Raw genomic sequence first — 22572 nt, forward strand, 5'->3', positions numbered from 1 at the left:
GAACCATTTTCAACAGTCGAGACATATCATTAAAAACAAAATGCCGTCTATTGAACTGCTACATATTCACAGTTCTGCTCTACGGAATGGAAGCATGGACACTGACTGTTGCATCTATGAATCGGCTCGAAGCTTTCGAAATGTGGTGTTATAGGCGCATCTTACGTATATCCTGGGTTGACAGAGTTACTAATGTGGAGGTCCTGCGTAGAATGGGGAAAGAATGTGAAATTCTCATGACCGTCAAAACTAAAAAGTTGGAATATCTAGGACATGTAATGAGAAATCAAGAACGTTACGGCCTTCTCCAGCTGATTCTCCAAGGGAAAGTAAATGGTAAGAGAGGATCGGGAAGAAGACACATTTCCTGGCTTCAAAATTTACGAAAGTGATATAACACGACTACCACTGAACTGTTCCGCGCTGCAATATATAAAGTAAAGATAGCCGTGATGATCGCCAACATCCGGAACGGATAGGCACTTTAAGAAGAAGAATGTTTTATTATAATAGATTTAATCAATCACACTTCGCACATGTATCATTTGCATAATGATGAAAAGCAAGATTATATTCTTCATTAAATATTTTTCTGTACTAAAATTCTTTCATTTCTTTGCAGTTTGCTAATGCCTAATAGAAGATTTTTCACGGGAACAGTGGCTGGTATATGCTGTAAAACTTAATAGAAATGTCATAGGTGCTTAAGTACATGCTTTGACAAACTTCTGTTGGATTTCCGATAGAATCTTTTAAAAAATGATTCCTAGAAAAAGATCCTCTGCTTTCCATTTTCTCTGGTGCCAGCCTTTGCCTATCTTTGAGTTTTTCTTCCACACTTTTCGCTAAGTGGCATGCTGACTGTAATACTCGAGCTTTATATATATTTATTTATATATATATATATATATATATATATATATATATATATATATTTATATATATATATATATATATATATATATATATATATATATATATATATATATATATATACTATAAAAGAAACATAAAATAGTAGCAGCGATCTTGTTATCTTATTAAATGCCTATTATTAAAACCAAAACATAAAATCTATCTGCATTTCACATTATGAGTGTATCAAACAGGTAAATACCTGACCTGAATGTAATTTTAACGTAATAGTCATATCATATATAACCGTGAGGTGCAAGGTTGTGGCATACATACATATTCATGCTCAAGATCAAAATGATGTCATAGCCAACTTCACTACATATTTTACGTTACAACGAAAGGATGACGTAAGTTTTAAAAGCGTGAGTTTATTTCAGGTTATCCTTTAATTTACATTTATAAAGAATTTAATAATAATTGTATTCGGTCGATATAAATATCTGGTTTTGTTGTCTTCATAAGACAACAACAAAACCGGTTCCAAAACTAAATATAGAATCATTATAGGATCCATTATAATTATACCGAAACAAAATTAAACAGAAAATAATAGAAAATAATATCGCTCCAGGGAAATCAGCAAATTTTAATTGTGTTTAGGACTTCTTAATAGCCAGATATTTGATGAGTTTTTCCACTCAATTATACCTAAAGTAAGAAAACATTCATTTTCTGCAGAAATGTCGGCGTTGTTGTTTAATTATTAAAAATTTGGGGCGAAAAATTCGAATTTTTCAAATTTTAGATTACCATTAAAACAATTTAAAAGGTTAAATACCCCTCATGAGAATGTCAGTTGAAAACACGCAAATACCCCAGTCAAGTAGAAAATCATTTCCAGAATCTTGCACTGATAAATTATTAGTCTGTTCCACGGATTCTGGGAAGGGGGGACAAAAAATTGACAAAGACAGGAACAAGTTATCCGAATAAGACGACACTTTATATAGGAACATATAATGCACGTTCCATACACAGAAAAATAAAGTGGGACATAGTCGGTCTCAGCAAAGTCAGAAGACGTGGCGAATACTTAATTAATCTAAAATCAGGATATGGCTTTTACCACGTAGGTGACGACAATAATTCCTTGGGAGGAACCGGCTTCATTATACACAAGCGTCTCCAAACAAGTATAGTAGGGGAGAGTCACCCAAGTTGGGACATTTTTTTTTATAACGAATACTTGAAAATCTATAGATATTAAAAAAAAAGTTGAGGTAATAAAATGAAACTTTATTCTAATTATTAACACATTTTAGATATAAACTAAATAAAAAATAAAAAATATGCTTCGTTTTTTGTTATTAAAAAAAAAGAGTGAATGTCCCATCATGAGAAACCGGAATCCTAAGATGGTCCGTTGGGTTTCTCAAAAAGGGACATTACTCTATACAACTTCCACAAATAAAATAGAGATCATCTATTACTCCACAAGACTCATGAGCCCAATTTGAACATATTTTGCAGTTGTACCAGTCTTCACTACTCTCTGCGTACTTCTTTCCACATACAATGCAGTTTGAATCATCTTTAGTTGAAGTGACGACTGTGATATTGCTAATATTTGCATTTCGAGCGCTGTGGTCCATAACTACAGTTCGTTTTACAGATTTAACCTTGTTAGTCGGGATTGTGGATTGCAACGTCTCTAATTCATTTTTATACGGCGATTCTGTGAGTATCGTGGATTTCAGAGAATGTCTAGAAGAAGTCTTACCTTTCTTTTTCTGTGCCTTTGGTAGCGGACTAATATCAGTCACTTTTACCTTGGATGTCGGAAATTGGATAGGAATGATTTGGCTTCTCTGTATCGGTCTGTTATCTTCGGAATCGCCATCTTTAGGTGACCTTAAAACAGACCGTTTTGAGGTTGAAGGAATCGGATTATCATACATTTCAACTTGATTTACGCCTTAGGTATGAGCCATCATTACGGGTAATTTATTGACCTGTGATGTAGTTTCATTGTTCACTGATTGTTCCGTCGTTTTAGAGGGAGCGAATTCGCAGTCTTGAAATACGTCTTCGTTAAAAGGCCAAATTCCGGTTACTCGGAATCCATTTGTCGCTATCTGTACAGAAGATGTCTTTGAGAATGCTTCTGCAACAGCCCCTGAGATTTGATATATTCCAAATGTACGACCACAATGATTTTTTAGCCATCTAGTAAGATACAAATCATAATAACTTATAAATGATTTAAAATACGAAACATCTAGGGGTTGCATTTTATGCGTACAGTGTGGTGGCAGGCATAATAAAATAATACCATTCTCGCGACAAAAGTTTATAACGTCTAAACTTTTTGTATGCGAACAATGGCCGTCCAAAATAATAAGAATTTTGCACTCCTTCGAAGGTCTGGTTTGTTGTGCAAAATATTTTATGAATTTTAAAAAAACATCACGATCCATCCATCCTTTGTCCTGTGGAAATGCCGGACTACCGTTAGGTGCATTGTCCATCAGCTCTGGTTTTATTTGCTTTCTGGGAAATATAAAAGAAGGCGCAAGAAAATTGCCACTTGCACTCATAGCAGCTACTATAGTGACATTAACTCCTCTTTCGGCACTTGTTAAACCTCCCACTTGCTTTTTACCCCTCTGAGCAAGAACTTTAGATAATTTTTGGACGGTGGTCACTCCGGTCTCATCAATATTCCAGATTCTATCTGGAGTGAGGAGTGAGGTGATGTTTATTATAAATACTTTCCAGGTTGTTGAAAAAACTTTGGACTGCATTCTTGTTGAATCTTGTAGCTGTAGCGTATGAGGCTGCTTCTGGTTTTCTCAGAGAAATATTTCTATGTCGACTCAAAAACCCATAAACCCAGTTTTTAGAGGCCATTCGAGTATCTTTATTAAAATTGTTAGCAATATTATTGGCTTGGGCAAAGTCAAATGCCAGACAACGAAGTTCTTTATAAGTGATTCCAAAAAATCGCTTTTCCATTTCAAGAATATGATCTAAAATTTTGTGTTCCTGTTCAACTGAGAATATTTGCCTAAACCGACCAAGATATTTGTCATTTTCGGTCACGATTTTATTTTTGTTTGTAACTCGTCTTTGAAGAGTACTTTTAGGAATATTATATCTGTCAGCAGCTTCTCGAAGCGATAGTTCGTTATTCCGAACTTTTTGTACAGCTAGAATCATATTTTGAACGGACCAGTTTCCACGATCAGTTTTTCTTTTGTAATAGGAATTTGGATTTCTATTTGGCATCTGTAAAAGAAAAGTATATCAGTGCCACTTACGAGATATAGAGTTCACTGAATAAAACATTTTTTAATGACACATTATCTTTACTTAGCTATAATCAAGGTTAGAATAGTATGACCTCCTTGGGTATAATCTAATTACTGAACCCCTACTTATAAATGTTTTTAGAATGAATTACCGTTATATGTAAGAATTTATGAGTAATTAATGATTTAATTAGTTAAAAGTAGGCAGGTATAAGAAGAATATCTGTAGCCATATTTTAGTTCTTAAGATGGGACGTCCCGACTTAGGAAGTTTAGCTTTGTCCCATCTTAAGAGATTTGCACCCATTTTGTAAAAATCTTAACCGATATTAAACAAAAGCTTTAGTGGCAAATACTTTACAGTGAAATGCAATGACTATAAACTCTGTTATTGACTAATAACGTTAAGTTTCACAGATACTTACCATTAACGCTATATTCACTATAATGTTGTACGTAAATAAATTTAAAAAAATATGTAAACATTAACAACTTGTTCTGACGAACGCTACCGGTATGCTAGCCTCATAGTATATACCCCCCCTAGTAAGGTAAGTGCCGGAGAAAAAGTGGGGAGAGAGTTTCTAGCGCCAAATAAGTTCGGAATCGGGAACTAAAAATTTAGCGGCAAATTCAAAATGTAGGTTCTGAATTTAAGGCGGGAAATTCAAAAAAGATATACTGAATTTTAGGCGGGAAATTCAAAAAATAAATTTCTGAATTTTAGGCGGGAAATTCAAAATGTTCCGAATATTATATAGAAAACAAATATAGTCATAAAATAATAAATAAAAACTTATTCTATGCCAAAATATATTCTCTGTCCAAAAATGTAGTATACACTTATGCAATTTTGTATACCATAAATGTATAACATATCAGATAGAGACATATGTTTTGGCACAGGAAAAGTTTTTATTTATTATTTTGTGACTATATCTGTTTTCCATTACATTAAAACATCAACATAAAAAACAGATATTCTTAAAAATTTATTTATTTCTGTAATTTATAAAATTTGAGGAATCACAGAGATATAATAAATTATAAAGATCGTCATCACTGCCATTGTGGTGGTCTTCACCTGTATCCACGAAACTAGGCTCCATTCTGAACTTAACCATCTATTCACTGCAACCTGCAAAATGATATATGGAATTACACACAAGCAGCAACCGAAATAAGTAAGCCCTACCTGCGGAGACTTGCATACCCATATGGACATTCAGGCATACAATTCATTGAGGTGAGAAAGATTGGTCCTAGTAAATTAGGGACCACTCCTTCGAGCCCCAATGCTCCCCAGGCTTTCCTCACCCTCCCCCCCATACCACGCTGATGTGCTATGGGAGGCTAGTTTCATCTATATATTTACTGAATAGTGCAGAGCAGCATGAGGCTCTTTAGTCTTGCTATGCTATTTGTATGTTTGTGTATATATATATATATATATATATATATATATATATATATATATATATATATATATGTGTGTGTGTGTGTGTGTGTGTGTGTATATGTTAGAGATTTATTATGTATCTAATGTATTTTACACACAAACATATATAAATAAAAAATAAACTATGTTTATGAGTAAAATATGTGCCCATGTATAATTAAAGTAAAATATGTACCTATGTACTACAATGGCGAGTGAAATATCTCATTCATTTACAATTAAAATGTTTTGAAAACCTTTGTAAACAAAGAGTAAGTAACATTCTTTCCAGAACTTACATCAAAGGAGAATTTTTAAATACACAGTGTTCACAAATTATATGCAATTTCTTTGAATTTCATGAATTTGTAACTAAGTATAATTAAAGTAAAATATGTAACTATGTATAATAAAAGGAAAATATGTGATTATGTATAATTAAAGTAAAATATGTAACTATGTACTACAATAGGGAGCGAGACAAGGACATAGCATTTCTCCCAAACTGTTCACCCTTGTTCTATAAGACAAGGTAGATACAGATGAAAGCAATTGTGAAAGACCTAGATTCAGGAGCAGATGGAAAATGTTTGATGATGAAGATATATGTAAAACAATAAAAAGAATTTTAAAGATTCCATATGAGTCCAGTAAATAGAAAACACAATTTTATTTGTTTACAACAAAATGGAAATATGAAACTGTAAACAAGAATGAATAACATACAAATTGTACAGTTTTATACTGGAAATAATTTAATTACACTTATGACCTGTACTTACAAAATTGTTTTCTCCTACTTTCATATTTTCTGTGAGCTACTAATTTCATAGGATCTATCATAGTGTAGTCTGGTTTATTTTTAAGTAAGTTAATAAACTTCTGGTCTCTGCCATTTACAATTGCATTTACACTTTTACACCACATATACAGAGAAAGTCTAACAATAAATTTACATATATTTATACCTGTATTTGAATGGATTTTACAGTTGAATGGTGAAAAATTTAAACAATTCAATTTCAATGAAATCTGTATCCTCTTTCTTTACTCTAAATAACATATTATATTTACATTGCTCACAGGAAACCTTCAATACTTTCTTTGCTACATATCCTGCAACATAGGTTACAGTACACCTTCCCACCTGAGTTCTCATAACATTTGAAACTGAAAGAGGAAGTGAAACATTCACTTCAGGTGCCAAAGGTTTACAACCTGGTAATACCTCACCTGTTAAAAAAAAACCTAATGCATCTAATGCTCCCTCACTAACATCATTTTCACAATTGCTTTCAGGTGAATGAAAAGATATAAAATTATTTACAAGCAAAGCTTTAAAAGTGGTTATAGCATCTGGCACACTTACTGAATGAAAAATGTAAAGACATATTTTTATAATATATTACCAAAGAATATAGAATATTTGATATTACCATGTACGTCAATAAACCTTATAGTTTGAGTTTCTTCTTCTTCAATATCTGCTGCATTCTGAGAGCCTGAAATTTAAATACAATATTTTAACAGAACATAACCAATAAATAAATCTGTTGGACTAATAAATAAACAAGTACTAGATATCTTGATCTTTATCATCATCAGAAATGAACCCAAATAATATGTTGCCCAGAAGGCCCATCAAAATTTATAATAATTAACTACAATTAATATTCATAATACTTATATTAAAAATCAAAGTCATATTTGCGGAATACAATTAAGTACAATTAGATTTATAAGTTTTGATGATTTTAAAATATATAAGTAAGATTCATATGATAGGATTAACATTAATTTAAACAATAACAGTTTAAACATACAAAATATTATTTAATTTAAGTTTGCTAACAAACATTTGCTATGAGGTACAGTGCTTACCTATTGCTGGTAAAAATCCACTTTATCTTCGTCTGTAAAATGTCTAGAGCAAACACGAAATTTATTGTAAACAGTAAGAGGTAATTGTTTAATACTCCTCTCTTAATTACTTTCAACCATTCCAACGTGTCCATTTCATTTTTCGGATTTGGAAAACGAAATCTACTGCTTGTGTGGTCCTTACAACCAGGAACACAACATGGTTGGCTTTTTCTTTTCTTTTATTTTGTTCCATTTTAACGATCAACAATCATCAACAATCAATAAGATGATTACAACAAAGACAAAACAAAATTCAACTTGCAATATTTCAATGGCGTACAATACAAATAATACAATACCAACAAACCAACACAACACCAACCTTCATTCTTCAACTTCAATTCTTCCACGGCACATGCGTCTCATACCCCCACCTAGAGTGACTGTAGCGCCGCCGCCATTACGTACGACTGGAATCGTCCAAACAAACTTCCCCGCTGCCCTATCTCTCTTGCACTACTATTTCTTTTTATGTACTATGTGCTAGCCTCGTGTCGTTTACGTGACAATACGACTGAATGGCGAGCTTTCATTCTTCCAGTGCAGGTGTTGCCACTTGTTACAGATTTTCTAGAATTGCTAGTGTCCCTACTTGGGAACCGTCCAGTCTTATGTAACTCTCCCCTATCACTAAAGAAAATTTCCACAAGAGTGATTTGTCTTACTCTCAAATTGAATACAAGTTATAATATGAAAATAATACAGGTTTATTCCTCAACAACAGACCATGACGAAGAAAAAGTGGATCTATTCTATGATGATATCGAACCTGCTCTTAAAGACCATCAAGGACATTTTACTGTTATATGTGGTGATTTTAACGCCAAAACAGGAATGAGATCCAACCCTACAGAAACACCACTGAAAAACTTTGGCTTGGATGGTAGAAATGAACGTGGCGAAATACTGTTAAGGTTCATGCTGCAACATGAACTATTCCAAATGAACAATTTTTTCAAAAAGAAACCACAGAGAAGATGGACATGGCAAAGTCCTAATGGAAAAACTCAAAACGAATTAGATAATATTATTACGGACAAAAATCACACCGTATACACCATATAGACATAATTAGCTGGATATTAAAAGAGCTAGATGAGATTTATGCATATAGAATATATAGATGAGATTTTAAAGAAGCTGCACATACTATGGGACTAGAAGTTAATGTCTCAAAGACACAGTACGTGAAAACAACTCGGGAAAAAGTACAAATAAAAGACAAAAATTTGAAAGAGACTATTTCAAATACTTAGGATCAATATTTACAGAAGGAAATAAAAACGATGATGAGGTAACAGCGAGAATTTCACTTAGAAACAAATGCCTCCACAGCCTAGAGAATATTATAAAGTCAAAATTAGTATCTATTAACCCAAAAATGAAAATACAGTTATGAGACCCGTAGTAACTTATGCATCAGAAACATGGACTTTGACTAGTGAACACGAGCAACGACTTCTTAGATGGGAAAGAAAATTTTAAGGAAAATATATGGACCTATACAGGAGAATAGGGAATGGCGTATAAGAATGAACCACGAAATACATAGAATATTTTAATAGACCAACTATCACAAAGAAAATACGAAGTAAGCGACTGAGTTGTTTGGAACACGTAGAAAGGATGGATGATAAGAGAAATACAGAAACAGTACTTAGAAAATAATTGAATGCAATGCTGGAACAACGTTGTAACCGCCAATACTTTCATATGTTGTAACCGTCAATACAAGAAACAACGTTTTATAGGTACAAAATAATGTACTGCTGACTGTGTGAATATTATGAGACTTAACTTGCCTTTTTTTTGGTAGTTTGAAAATTAGTAAACCTTCAACTTTCGGTGTACCAACGTTGTATGTGTAACAGTGAGTCTTGTTTCGCGTCAAATTTTCTGCAGGTATTTTGTAAGTCAACGTTTTCAATCGTGTAATTTGTCATTTCGAGGTAAAATGGATGTTATTACTACCAAGTCAGTGATTAGGTACCCAAATTAACAGAGGGAAAACACAAAAGCTTAACATTGATAAGTGGAAGCAGAATATTAGAAAACGTCGCAGAGAGGCTGGTAATAGACTCTACTATAGATTAATTGTGAATTAAACTGTGAATGTGAAAGAAAGAAAATAGAAATTGAAAGTAAAATTCATGATATGCGAGCGGAAGCAGGTTACAAAATATTAAGACAAGATACTGAAATTGCAAAACTAAATGCTAATTATGTCGTTTTATGTATTGGCTTAAGTTCTTTTTTGTCCTAATCTAACTCACTCGTCAATCTTCTACCAGCGACAACTTTCTTCGTATAACTACGCTGTTCATAATATGGACATTGATACTGCTACAACAATGCTGTGGAACGAAGTAATGGCGCATCGAGGCTCCACTGAGATAGCATCAGCATTGTTAATTTTTATGTAGCTGAACTGAACTTCAATCGTCTCGATCCAGGCCAAGAAAAAAAACTTGTTATTTGGTCAGATAGATGTGTCGGCCAAAATAACAATTGGAAAGTTATAACATTACTTCGACTATTACTGTTAGAAAAATACTTCACCCAAATTGAGCAAAAGTTTCTAACTAGTGGGCACAGCTTTTTGCCCTGTGATAGAGACTGTGTCCTCATAGAACGCAACAAGAAACTTTCATCAGTTTATATCCCGTTTCAGTGGACAGAAATTGCAAAAGTTGGAGTTAAAAACCCATTTAAAGTTATCTACATGTATCAAACACTTTTTAAAAATTTAACTCAGTCAGTGTGGATACAAATTAGCTCAGATGATCCAAATACTATACGGTTAAGAAAATCCAACAACACTATTCAACCATGGTCATCTTATTCTTTAAAGTCCACTAAAACGCTATAACTGAAGTCACTCTTGCTGAACTTACAGAAGCCTATGAAGGGCCACTACCAATTAAAAAAGAAAAACATGCCAATTTATTAAGTATTGCCCAATTTATTCTACCACAGTATGTAAGCTACTATCAAAATCTTAAGAGTGAATATTATTTTGGCATGTATATAAAATAAGTTTATAAGTGATTCGTTAATAATATGTACGTTTCTTAATTTCACGTGTACTTCATTTTTTATTTTTAAAACATTTTAACCCCCTTACTTCCACAAAACAACGTTTTAACAGACGGTGACTTAACACGTTGTTTTATTTAAATACAGCATATATGTTCATAAATGCTTGTATTGTATAACCTAAGGTTATTTTCGTTAATATTAATGTTATGCATCCTGTAGTCATATCATATTACGCTCATTTTTTTTTCCAAAATAATCAATTATAAGAGGTTTTTTTTTCAATTTGTTGAAAAAATGAGATTTGGCATTTACAACATAGCATTCAATTAAAAGGGAAGAAATCGAGAAGTAGGCCCAGAAAGAGATGGTTTGATGGTACCTATTAACCAGGATTTAAAAGAACTAAGAATACGAGAATGGGGAAAACAAGCAACGGAAAGAAAAACATGGTCAACTATAGTCAAGGAAGCAAAATATACATGACACTGAAATAATCTCATCAAAGAAGACAAACTAGGAAGTAACAATTTTGGATATAAAACGTTACTCCAACGGGCGACCATTGGGTGTCAGTGGTCAGAGAAAATGATGATGATAAAGTGAATTCTGGATTGATTGTATTCTTAAAGAAAATTCGTTCTATAAAAAAGGCATCGAATTGTTAGAAAAACATTGGAATCAGTATATCGCCCTAGAATACTGGTGATTAAGACCTAATTTGATGTTATGAAAAATTAATACACATATTATTTATTTATAACGATTTTATTGCCTTAATAAAAAAACATTTTTCTTAAATATCCTTCAAGATTTATTGGACTTTATTTTCCTTTTGACTTTTATTTTTTCCTGATCCGTATTTAGTTTTAGTTTCTTAGTTTTCTTTACAGGCAACTGCATTTGTTTCTCCTCTATCTCTCTTTTATTTTTATTCTTCTTCTTCTTCAATTTCTCACCTATAACTTCCATATTGCTGAAAATATTTTCATATTCCTCATCAATACCTTCATCAACTTCATTGTCACCAAAGATAGTTTCTTTATCTTTTGTCCTTTCGGCAGTCTCTTCTTTTTCTTCTTTAACGACTGGCTTTATTAACAATGACGTCAAATTAATTTTCATGTATACCTAAAACATAACAATAGTGAATAGTTATAACAAAAATAATACCAAAAGGTTGACTTCATATTTCATATAAATGGTAAACATTTTACATCAACTACTGATTTTATACTGTTAAGGACACTAAGATGGACAGTGTCAACATCATCCTCACACTACAGTAGAAGAAACAACAATAATGCGGTATCTAAGAGGAAGAGAACAAAGGAGTAATGGTCAATGCTAGAGGGTGGGTGAAAAACTGCATGGTGAAGGTTTACCAGAGGGTCTGGTAGAGTATCACATACTATATGTTGAGAGCAGAATGTATCAATTATCTTCTTCTTTTCATAAACTTTGTACAGGGTAATCTAAATAAATTTGTGAATATTGAGACAGAATTGTTTATACACATATTGGTGAGCCAAAAAATAAAATTTTGCCTAGCCTTTTATCTCTTTTACTTTTATAAAGATGCTTTAAGACAGCAATTTTATTTTACCAGATGTAGAACGGAAGAACCTTTTAGATAACATCAAACAGCCGAGTCTTCTGTCAACTAGAGCTTGATAACACAGAAAGAGTAATCTTGAGGATGAATAAATTTTCTCCTCAGAGGTAGTGAAAGCAATATGGCTTAAGTCTGGATAAAAGAGTATTCTTGACATCTAACATCGTCAAATAAATTTGATAGGTTTAAGAACCACAGAAATACATGTATTTCAAACTAAACAGATTTTTCAATAATTTGCTTTATTATAAAGAAGGCATCCAGGTAGTGGATGGATTTTTCAAAGTATTTTACCTTTATCTCTGTTTTCCTATATTTAAATGTGTTTGTTGTTTGGGTCACTTGCCTTTTGTTGGTCATCACCTGTACATCTCTTCTAAAATTTTATGTGGGAAATGTTTTCAATATTGTTTTTAAGTTATTTGGCTTCATTTGTATCCCTTCTCATGCCTCTTAATGATTTCCAGACCATTTTTGTTGTACCCTATTCATATCCACCACCATTTCGCTATTAATTATCTACCAGTATTCAGTTTTAACTTGTTGGTCTCTGGTCTATATATTTATTTAGGTTCACAGGTGTTGGGAATTTCTTGTAAATATTTTTCCTTCTTTCTGATGAATTTTACTTCTATGGTACAGGATTTATTGTTTGGTTTGTTATCTCTGATACCATGCTAGTTTCTAGAGTCCTAGTAGGACTCTTATATAACTTCTCTTTTAGTATGTTCCATACTAATTCTGTAGATTCTTGCAACATTATTGGGTTTACAGTAATACAGTTTTTATGACCAACTAACTAAAGATCAATTATGAATTTTCGTTTTGATTACCATAGATGATATATTTGTCATGTTCTTTCATCTATATAATGTAAGTATAACTCATGCAATGTGCAAAACTATATGCTATTCCTGTCAATAGGCAGTATCACCACTGAATTTAATTTCCAGGAGCAGCTATAAGGCTTATATACCACACGAACTTCTGGCCAAGAACCCACAGTTTTTTGTGTTGACACAAATTCGTTGTGGAGATAGTAGGATGCGAAGGGTAGTGTAACTCAAGATCTCACCAGTTCATACACTTACTCAAAGGAGATGAAATAGATTCATTTGTAAATGGAAAATTCCCAGTGGTTGGGTCTAAGATGTATTATAGTTTAATAAAACTTAAAAGGAAATATAAAAACACCTTATGTAATTTGTATATTAAATTCATTATTTTGGATATTTTTATTAAATTAAATATATCTACCAATTGCACAAGGAAAAGTTTTTATACTTCCTTTTAAGGTTTTTTTTTTCATGAAACCCATTGATTACAAGACTTCTGTCAGGATAAAATTACGGGGAATGTAAGTATTAGATAACCCCACAACCAAACATTTGGGAAGAGGCCAGCAACATGAGGCTTTTGTAGTTACACGACAACTATCCAATTGTATGCAGAACCAATGCCACTACGAGTTTGTTTCCATATAAAGGTTATACCTTAGCCATAACATGGAGCTTCATGTTCCCTGTAGTTGCTGTATTGCATGGTTATTACCTTGTTATAGCATAAGGGATTCTGCTAGGTGTAATCATCAATTCGCTAGTGTCTTATAGGACAAGAATGAACCAGAAACAAATAAAGAAAAAGTGCTATGATGCTCAGAAAGAAGAAATGTCACTTAAGTACATTTAACAACACCAAAATCCTGAAAGCTTTAAGCTATATTAGTGGTTTTATTGGAAATAGTACACTAGAGCCAATAAAAACTTTTTTGATAACTGATTCAATGATTTTAACTTACCTTATGCAATAATTCTTTAGTTTCTAAATTATGAACTCGCAAATATCTATCTAAACTTGCAGAAAAGACATAAGGTTCCAATGGATCGCATACAATACTACTAACACTTCCTGTAAATGTTGTGAAAGTTTTCATACATTTGCCAGCTTTCATATCTAATAGTTGCATATATCCTTTTGTTGTACCAACCAAACATTGCCTAAAAATTGTTTATTTAAAATGTTTCTATGATAATCACAAACAAGCAACTAAGGGCCCTAATTTATATTTTTTGTAAAAGTTAAAAATCAATAACAAATTCAATTTTCATTAAAAGGCACATAAATCCATGCATTTATCATTCCCATGCCAAGTTGGCTATAGAATACATAGGGAAAAAACATTTTACTTAAAATGTTTAAATCATTGACATTTCCTGTGATAAAAGTATATAAATCTTTGCCCTGTAAGTTAATAATTTTAATAAATACGTAGAAACTACACATATTTACCTCTCCCTATAAGCACAAGCTATAGTAGTATAACTTGCTTTTGGCTCAAGAAACTTTACAACTGGTCGCCTTTGTATCCTATCATCATATAGCAATACATGACCCTCTTTTGTACAACAGCAACTTAAATGGAGATCCTCGGGAAAAAATGTGATACCTCTTATGGATGTAGGTATTGGTAAATTAAGTTTATCATGGCCCATCTAAAATCGTAATTATACATAAATAATATAAAATTGAAGAAACCTTAATATAAAGTCATTGGCAGCTAAATATTTGCAAAAACAATTGTTTTATAAAAAAATGTTTGTTTTTATATTCACTACAAAAGTCCCATTAACAATATTGTGATTAAACTACTATTGAATTAAGATTTTATGATATTTATGATAAAACTATACAATATGGCCTATATAAGCCACAACTAGTAGACACATACTATCCAATTTGGCTTTAAAAATACATTGTTGTGTCTCTATAAAATAATACAATAATACATACTGATTTGGCTTTAAAAATACATTGTTGTGTCTCTATATCCCAGAGTTTCAAATCATTTTTTTCACCTCCAGTTCCAAAACAATTTCTATTTTCATTTAGTACAAGGCAATCAAGTGTTCCCTCATTACCAATACTGAGATTAAAATGTTCATTTTTCTTTCCGCTCCAAATATTCACAGTACCATCTGCTTTTCCAGCAAGTAGACCTTTTTCTGTAAAACCTAAACCTACAACACTTCCTTTTCCAGAAAGATTGGATATGGTCTCTTTGAATTCATTTAGTAAAGGATCATAAGACTGTATGGCACCGTTCTTAAAACCGACGAATATTGAGCTCTGATCTTTGTTAAAGGCAAGGGCAGTTACTTCAGATGAAGCCTCTGGTTTCACATGTTTTATATCTTTTGGTTTTTCACCTAGAGCTAAAAAAGATGTATGAATATATTGTTATATGTAGGTTTAAATACTTACAAAGTAAAAAGCCCCTAGAAGTTCCAACAAAACAACTAAATCGTGTTAAGTCCATCTATAAAAACAAAAGTTGAGGATTTAAATGAAGCACATTATTTCAATGTGAAAATGTGATAAACAGAATTTGAGGTTAGTTTAATTGTTATTGTTTTTCAGTCAACTATCTATCACCTTTCATAAGCACCAAAGAATATAGACGCTTATAGAAGAATCATTCACTGTTATTTTTGAAAGTGAGCAAAAAGTGGGATATAGATAAGGAAAAGTGGGACGAGTGGAACGCACGTGTTGCACATGGTACCACTAAGGAGCGGTCATGTCAGCTGTGGCTCTACCATTGCTTCCAAAATATGAAAGAGTGGGGCAATAAATGCAACTTTAGATATTTTTATATGTAGATGCCGCGTGGTCGTAGAATAGGATTAAATTTTTGCGTTTTATAAAATTTTTTAAAGAAAATAATATTATTTTACCTTTTAATAATTTAATCTTTTTAGAAAAATTATTATGATTCAAAGTTTTAATTGAAATATGTACAAATCTTAAGTATAAATCAGTTTAAGACTATTTTGTAATAATTTCACCAATATTCATTCATTGTGAAAATTATGTTTTAGATACTACTAGTTGTTATTTTAAAACAAGATTAAATAGTACCCATACAGCGTAAAAACTTTCACATATAGGTACTATTCATTAAAATGTACTGTTAAAGTTTATTTTGTTATTTCAAAAATAAATCAGGAATGCTTTTTGTTGTTATTGAAAAATTATGGATGAAATGGAAGTTTGGAAGTTTTGGCGAAATGGAAAATTTCATAATTTAGTAAAAAGTTTCATTGAATACTTTTTTTTTAAATTGAAATTTTTTAAAAATGTTTCGTTAATTTCTGGGCAGAAAAACAGTATAATAAAAAGTTATGTGACGGTTTTTCGTTGTGTTGGAACAAACCAATTTTTAATTCAAAGTTATACAATTAAAAAAATAAATACTTTGAATATTGTAAACATCATACATTTTTAAGTTTTAAAATTAAAAATTTAAATTGACAATAAAGATTTTATTGTGAAAAAACAAAAAAAAGACAACAAAAAAAAAGTTTGCAAATCAATGACATCGAAATTTGTTTCGGCGTAGATGCAAAGTTACCCGTTCGCACTCCTTTCCCACTTCCCCCTAACTACATATTTCATTATGAAATTTTCATGATAGTTTTAAGCCGACGGCCACGGCACCATGCTGTGAGTTTATGCTGCCACCCTCTTAAACCGTAACCAAATCGCCCATTTGAACTGCGCTTCTATAAGCGTCTATATTCTTTGTAAGCACTAAGCAGGGAGAAAATTCAGAAGAAGAGAGTCACTGGACATAAGTCCACAGATAAATTAAACGATTGGTAACAAGGACAGCCAAGTTCAACACCCGTTTTTATTTGTGCACCCTTCCGTTTGGTGGCACTGCTAGTCTTGTTTCTGGGCATGAATGAAGGTAAGAAACACGGTTCGTATACTTACTACGGTTGCCTCTTCCGACTGGGGTGGGGATGAGAGTTACGTCACCAGAGTACACAAGAATACAAAACCCATTTATTATCACAGTTTGTTCGTCGTAATTATCTTTCAGTTTATTATTTGCTCTATTATTTATCGTTTCTTAAATATCTTAGTTTACTTTATATTTTTGTATTTCAAATTTTGGTGTTGTTTTCTATAAAAACTTATTTTGAATTATCGAAGAAACGTTATTTATTGTAGTTGTACATCGTACCTATTGTCTTCGTATCTTTTTATAAGGTGGGTTAAAACTTTAAAATTTCATTGTGTATTAACGTCATAATAATGCTGATGAAAGCCAGGTTACCAGTGCCAAAAGAAAACAAGATAAACACATTAATGATCAATCAGGGAAAGATAATAAAAAAAATGGAAAAAATAGTTATGTAATTAGGTAATTCATTCAACAGTTAATCCAGTATTGATGAAAATTCAGTATACGCGACAAATTTTCAGTGTAAAGTGGAGATTAAAGTCCTAGATTTACGTAAATCATGCATTAACATTGGATAAACGTTAACAACCGGTTCTAATTAATTTTAAGTACCAAACTGCCTACATATCAACAGTTTTTCATAAGTAGGTATTATAATCCACTAGACATCTTTATTTCATAACTATCTTTACTATGTTCCACACATCAAAGACATAAAAACAACGATTAACAATGTTACGATTCAAATTACTGTACTCTCGTGACGTAATTTCGGGCTTAATGTTCATTGGTTAGTCGGAAGAGGCAACCGTAGGAAGTCTACGAACCGTGGATAAGAAACCATCGTCATTGAAACTGAAACTTGCTGAAACCATCACTTACCTCCATTTTACTGCGCGTTGGTCGTTGTCAGTTGTCGTTGTCACTTTAATTTAAAGTCAAAATCAAAACCAAACAACCACAGAAACAACCCAAAGGACACCGAATAATAGACGCCAAACATCATAGAAGGATTTATTTTTCACTATTTTCACTTGATTTTCACTCACACTGTCATTTTTCAGCGTCGGCAAAGGTTATACGGTAGTAAGTATATTATTAATATTTATTCTATACATTTGAGTATTTGCAAACATAATGAGTTCATTTAGCGGATGTCAACTGGTATTGCTGATACAAGAAGTGTTAATAAAAAACAACTGATATGCCCTAAATGTACCCAGTCATTGTATTGTAAGACAAATAAATAAAATGTAGTATTCAACTCAACATTTAATCATTTTTATATTTAGACAGAACAAAAGTTATAGAAGAAACTATTGTATCTGAAGCCGAGAGGGAACAAATTAATTTTGAATATATTAACATGGAAAAGGACACATGTAAGTTATAAATTCTAATTATGGTCAAACAAATACAATATGCATATATTCTAGATAACGCTGATGCATTACAACAAAATGAAAGTTCATATATTAAGAGAGATGTGAAGGAATTGGCTTTAGTTAGAAATTTAGAGGATGTATAAAAATCTTAGTAAAATATAGTAAATGTAGAGATACATTTTTATTTAAATTTAAAGTTTTATGTAAAATGTTGAATGATTCAGAGCTACTACACTTATTTTTAAGAATACTTATGAGTAATTTTGTTATCTTGCCAACTAATTTTTAGGTCCCATAAGATCCAGAAAAAGAAAAATAGAGAGACAGAAACAAAGGTTAAAATATTTAAAACAGTATAAGGAAAAACAATTTGAATTGAAGAAAAAACAATTGGACATAGAACAAAGAAAATTATTATTAGATGAGCGAAAATGTAAATTAGCAGAAAGACAATGTGCACTTCAAGAATTTGAAGTAAAGAAACAATTTGAATTAAAAGAAAAAAAATTAAATTGTGAAATTCAAAACCGAAACTCATTAAATGAACTAATAGAAAGACAGGAAAAACTTCTAAATATTTTAGTAAATAAATTTTCCTAAATGAAATTTGTTTTTTTATTATAAAACATTTACACCAAGTTATTTAATTAATTAAAACATACAATTACCAGCAATTTAATCTTAATCTGATATATTGATGGTCATTTATGTTACTCTTGTTCATTGGTTCTAGATATTGTTCCAAAGTGGTATATTAAAAAACTGACCAGACTGACTGCCACATAAGGAAGTATGGCAGTTTGTCAATATTGTTGCAGTTTTATACATTAGGTCAATATCAAGTCCAGAAATGCAAATTCTGCACTTCTTGTCTTACAGTAGACATCGAGAAATTAAACTTTTGCTGTATTTCATTGACACTTTGTCCTAGATAAGGACACAATAATAGTTCCTGAATACCATAAGGCTGGTTTCCATAATGAATTAAAGTCAAAAATCATCAGAAAATCTTGTCTTTTATTCCAGCTGATTGTAAAAATCTCAACATCCTGTCTTCTACTCATAAATGCTCCATGTAAACTGACTGATATGCCATAATCTGGACAAAACAGCATGGTATTTTAAACAATGAAAATGTTTATGATCCGAATAATATGCTTCCTGATCTGTTACAGGTCGGCATATGGCTCTTGTAGTGTCATCTATGAAACCTCAACAGTTCTGTACAGCTCCTCTCTTATTGACCACTACCTACAATGTAAATGAAACTGTTATAGAAAATAAACAAATAGCACTATAAAAAATAATTTTAATACTAAGGTAAAAAAGATTAACTTTTATGGGCAAGAATAAGAAAAATACATATTTTTGTCCTTCAATGAATGGTTTAATCAAATCTCATTTTCCATTTTATAAAATTTAACTCAGCTGTACACATTGTTGCAAACGGTCTAGAGTTAACCAAGTCATCTAAAACATATCCAAAATTATCATATATATATATATATATATATATATATATATATATATATATATATATATATATATTATTGTGATATTCAAAGTCTTGGTGCGCCAAGCAATAATTAGCTAATTAATTTTTTTGATTAATTAAATTTATTTAAATGATATGATTATGACTCTATCACAATTTTTAATTCTTTTATCTCAGGGTTAAATTCGTGCTTCAATATCTATGCTATTACATGTGAAAGGTAAGGTCCAGAGAATACCGGAACAATAAAAAAAAAACATATGATCTAAAACTATATATTGAAATAAAAATAATGAAATAATTCACACTCAAAAGTTTTCAATAAACAAATCTCATATAAGGATTCTCAAAATTTTGTTCTCCGTACGTGAACAATCAAAATTTATGGTACAAACAATATTAATTGAAATCTCAAAATCCCAAACTATTCTAACTCTCCTAATCAAAATATTTATATCCTTTCTAAATTACGTGTAAAAATTGTGTTATCAATAAAAGAAAAAAAACTGCAGAAAACAAAAATATCTCTCTCTGATGATGAGTGGTCCAAATCCTTGTTCCTTGTAGACTGTATTATCTCCTCTCAACTGCTCCCTATGTAATCAGCAATCTTACACAGATTGTTGCAAGTATATCGTCCTTAATGATCTCCTTCAAAAGCACAAATCATTCAAATTATGATAGCCTTTCTCCTCTCGATAAACTGAATCTCTCGTTGGCCCGAGTGAAAAATGACTCTTGGAATATCTTCTCTTTACGATAAACTGAATCTCTCGTTGGCCTGAACAGTGACTCTTGGAATATAAGTAGAGAAATATGACTTACAATATTTTGCTGCTTCAGCTTCTGTCAGATACACTAACTCCACAAAAACTCACTAACATTCAACACTACTGCTTGCTACATTTCAGGAACCGCCAGAGAACAATCACTGTTCCTCTTCCAGACTTGGAAACCAACTGCCTCTATCTTTTCTCTCTCCTCAATCTCGCTAAACTTTTTCCTACATACTTATCCAACCTTTTTCAATCTCCGCCAATCAAAACTCGTCACAATTCCCCCATTTTTTCATTTCGATAACAAACAAATTTTTACCTATAATTATAAAATTTCCTAAAACTTATTTACAAATAATATTTTCTATAATTCTTAAAACTAACAAAAACCACTTTCTAAAATCTCTTCTATTTGTCTCTAATCACTGCATTAATGTATTTTGGAAAACCCCGTTCAATTGTCTTTTTGTTTTCACTTAAAATTATGCGGGTCACTCAAGTATAACAAAGAAATAATTTATGCAAAGCTTATATTTTGTTTAGTACAGGTAATTCAAGAAATTAATAACTCTCCTTCTTCGAAATGTTTGTTGGATATTATCCTACTTATCTGAATTATTTTAATGTTATTGAATTTTGAAATATTTTTAAACAAACCAATATTTTTCTCGATTTTACATATCATAACAATATATATATATATATATATATATATATATATATATATATATATATATATATATATATATATATATATATATATATATATATATATATATATATATATATATATATATATATATATATATGCATTCAATTCCTAAAATAATAAAATTACTGTTAAGTTTCTCAAACAAAACAAACTGAAAAAATTAATACAAGAATCGATATTATTTACCTGTTACTATATGGCCAGATTTGGTTCTAAAATGATTTGGAACACTGAGTTAGTCGAGGAATATCATTTTTCTTAAATCGAAAATTATTTAGTTCAGCATCTTTGTCTTCAATTGTTTCCAACACAAAATGTGGTCTCCTAATTTCTGCAAGGATTCAAAAACGATTTGTAAGTAAAAACGTTATCTCTTATTTATTATTCTAGGCGCATTACACGTATAACGTTTTACGTTTAACATGCATTCAAAAGTAAAGGGCCTAAAAACTCTCTTATATTGATTTCCCCTTACTTTAAAATGAGCACAATTCTAGGTAAGTTCACGTGCCTTTTGAATTTACCGCCATGTATATATATAGTTAAGCACCCTGGCAGTAGGGGATGCGCCAATCGTCGGTTTAGTTGTTAATACGGGACTGGCACTGCTAGTTCGGAGTGCTGTGACAAAAGTCATAACAATCAAAATAAAAATAGTGATATAACCTATTAACTTTTTAAAAATAAAATAAATAATGTCTAAAATCAATTTAGCTAAATGGGCCAAAGACAATATTGTTATTTTGGTGGTAGTACCTATAATAGTGGGGTTCCATTGGGGTTGGTATAAAATTCAAAGTGTCCCTTATCTAGTTGATCCTTCTGAACAGAGAAAAGAAATGCCTCTTGTTAGTGTAAGTGCAAAAAGTAAAATAAACGATTTATATCATGAAATTTTTAGTAGTATACCTTCTGGCATTAACATTTAAATAATTTAAGGCAGTCTCAACGTATAGTTTACACTTTATTTTCTTTTAGGCTTTAAAAGCTTACAAAACCCACTTCTTTTCCTCTAATGAAGCTGGTACAAAAGAGTCGCCCAATCCAGAGAAGAAATAAATTAATTATGTTTAGTATTGATCTGTACATAGATTTTTAATTATGTAAATATACTTTTGTTACATAAATATGGGTTTTTTTTATTTGTCATAAAAAAGTATCTCATTTTTTGTTTAAATTGTTATCAAAAAGGCATCAATTTAATCCAATTTTTTCGTTATTTTTTTATCTTAGGTCATACCAATAGGAATCTTTTTCACAGATATGTCAGACT

At 31.3% G+C, this 22572-nt stretch overlaps 2 protein-coding genes and 3 long non-coding RNA genes across 6 annotated transcripts; 2 read left to right on the forward strand and 3 right to left on the reverse strand.

Annotated features, from left to right (window-relative positions):
- Positions 1-2834: 2834 nt before the first annotated feature.
- LOC140435677 (uncharacterized) lies at positions 2835-3662 on the reverse strand. Its single transcript, XM_072524396.1, has one exon. It carries the CDS (start codon positions 3660-3662, stop codon positions 2835-2837), a length of 828 nt encoding a protein of 275 aa, XP_072380497.1.
- A 1486-nt stretch (positions 3663-5148) lies between these two features.
- On the reverse strand, positions 5149-7846 carry LOC140436429 (uncharacterized). 2 transcript variants are annotated; one of them, XR_011950283.1, is made up of 3 exons: positions 7489-7845; positions 7044-7109; positions 5149-5307 (listed from the first exon to the last, which is right to left on the reverse strand). It is a non-coding gene; the product is annotated as an uncharacterized lncRNA (long non-coding RNA). The 2 variants fall into 2 exon arrangements; XR_011950282.1 differs by having other exon boundaries at positions 5149-7109; positions 7489-7846.
- Positions 7847-11315: 3469 nt separating this feature from the next.
- l(2)k09848 (WD repeat domain 74 lethal (2) k09848) lies at positions 11316-15733 on the reverse strand. The gene is made up of 5 exons (XM_072525249.1): positions 15443-15733; positions 14972-15393; positions 14471-14673; positions 13980-14178; positions 11316-11697 (listed from the first exon to the last, which is right to left on the reverse strand). The coding sequence occupies exons 1-5, from the start codon at positions 15495-15497 to the stop codon at positions 11374-11376; spliced, it is 1203 nt and encodes a 400-aa protein (XP_072381350.1). The 5' UTR covers positions 15498-15733; the 3' UTR covers positions 11316-11373.
- A 2118-nt stretch (positions 15734-17851) lies between these two features.
- LOC140435482 (uncharacterized) lies at positions 17852-18922 on the forward strand. The gene is made up of 3 exons (XR_011950165.1): positions 17852-18017; positions 18224-18313; positions 18606-18922. It is a non-coding gene; the product is annotated as an uncharacterized lncRNA (long non-coding RNA).
- Positions 18923-21925: 3003 nt separating this feature from the next.
- LOC140435483 (uncharacterized) lies at positions 21926-22426 on the forward strand. Its single transcript, XR_011950166.1, has 2 exons — positions 21926-22153; positions 22278-22426. It is a non-coding gene; the product is annotated as an uncharacterized lncRNA (long non-coding RNA).
- Positions 22427-22572: the final 146 nt, after the last annotated feature.

This window comes from Diabrotica undecimpunctata, chromosome 3 (assembly GCF_040954645.1).
Source record: "Diabrotica undecimpunctata isolate CICGRU chromosome 3, icDiaUnde3, whole genome shotgun sequence".
NCBI classification, from domain to species: domain Eukaryota; kingdom Metazoa; phylum Arthropoda; class Insecta; order Coleoptera; family Chrysomelidae; genus Diabrotica; species Diabrotica undecimpunctata.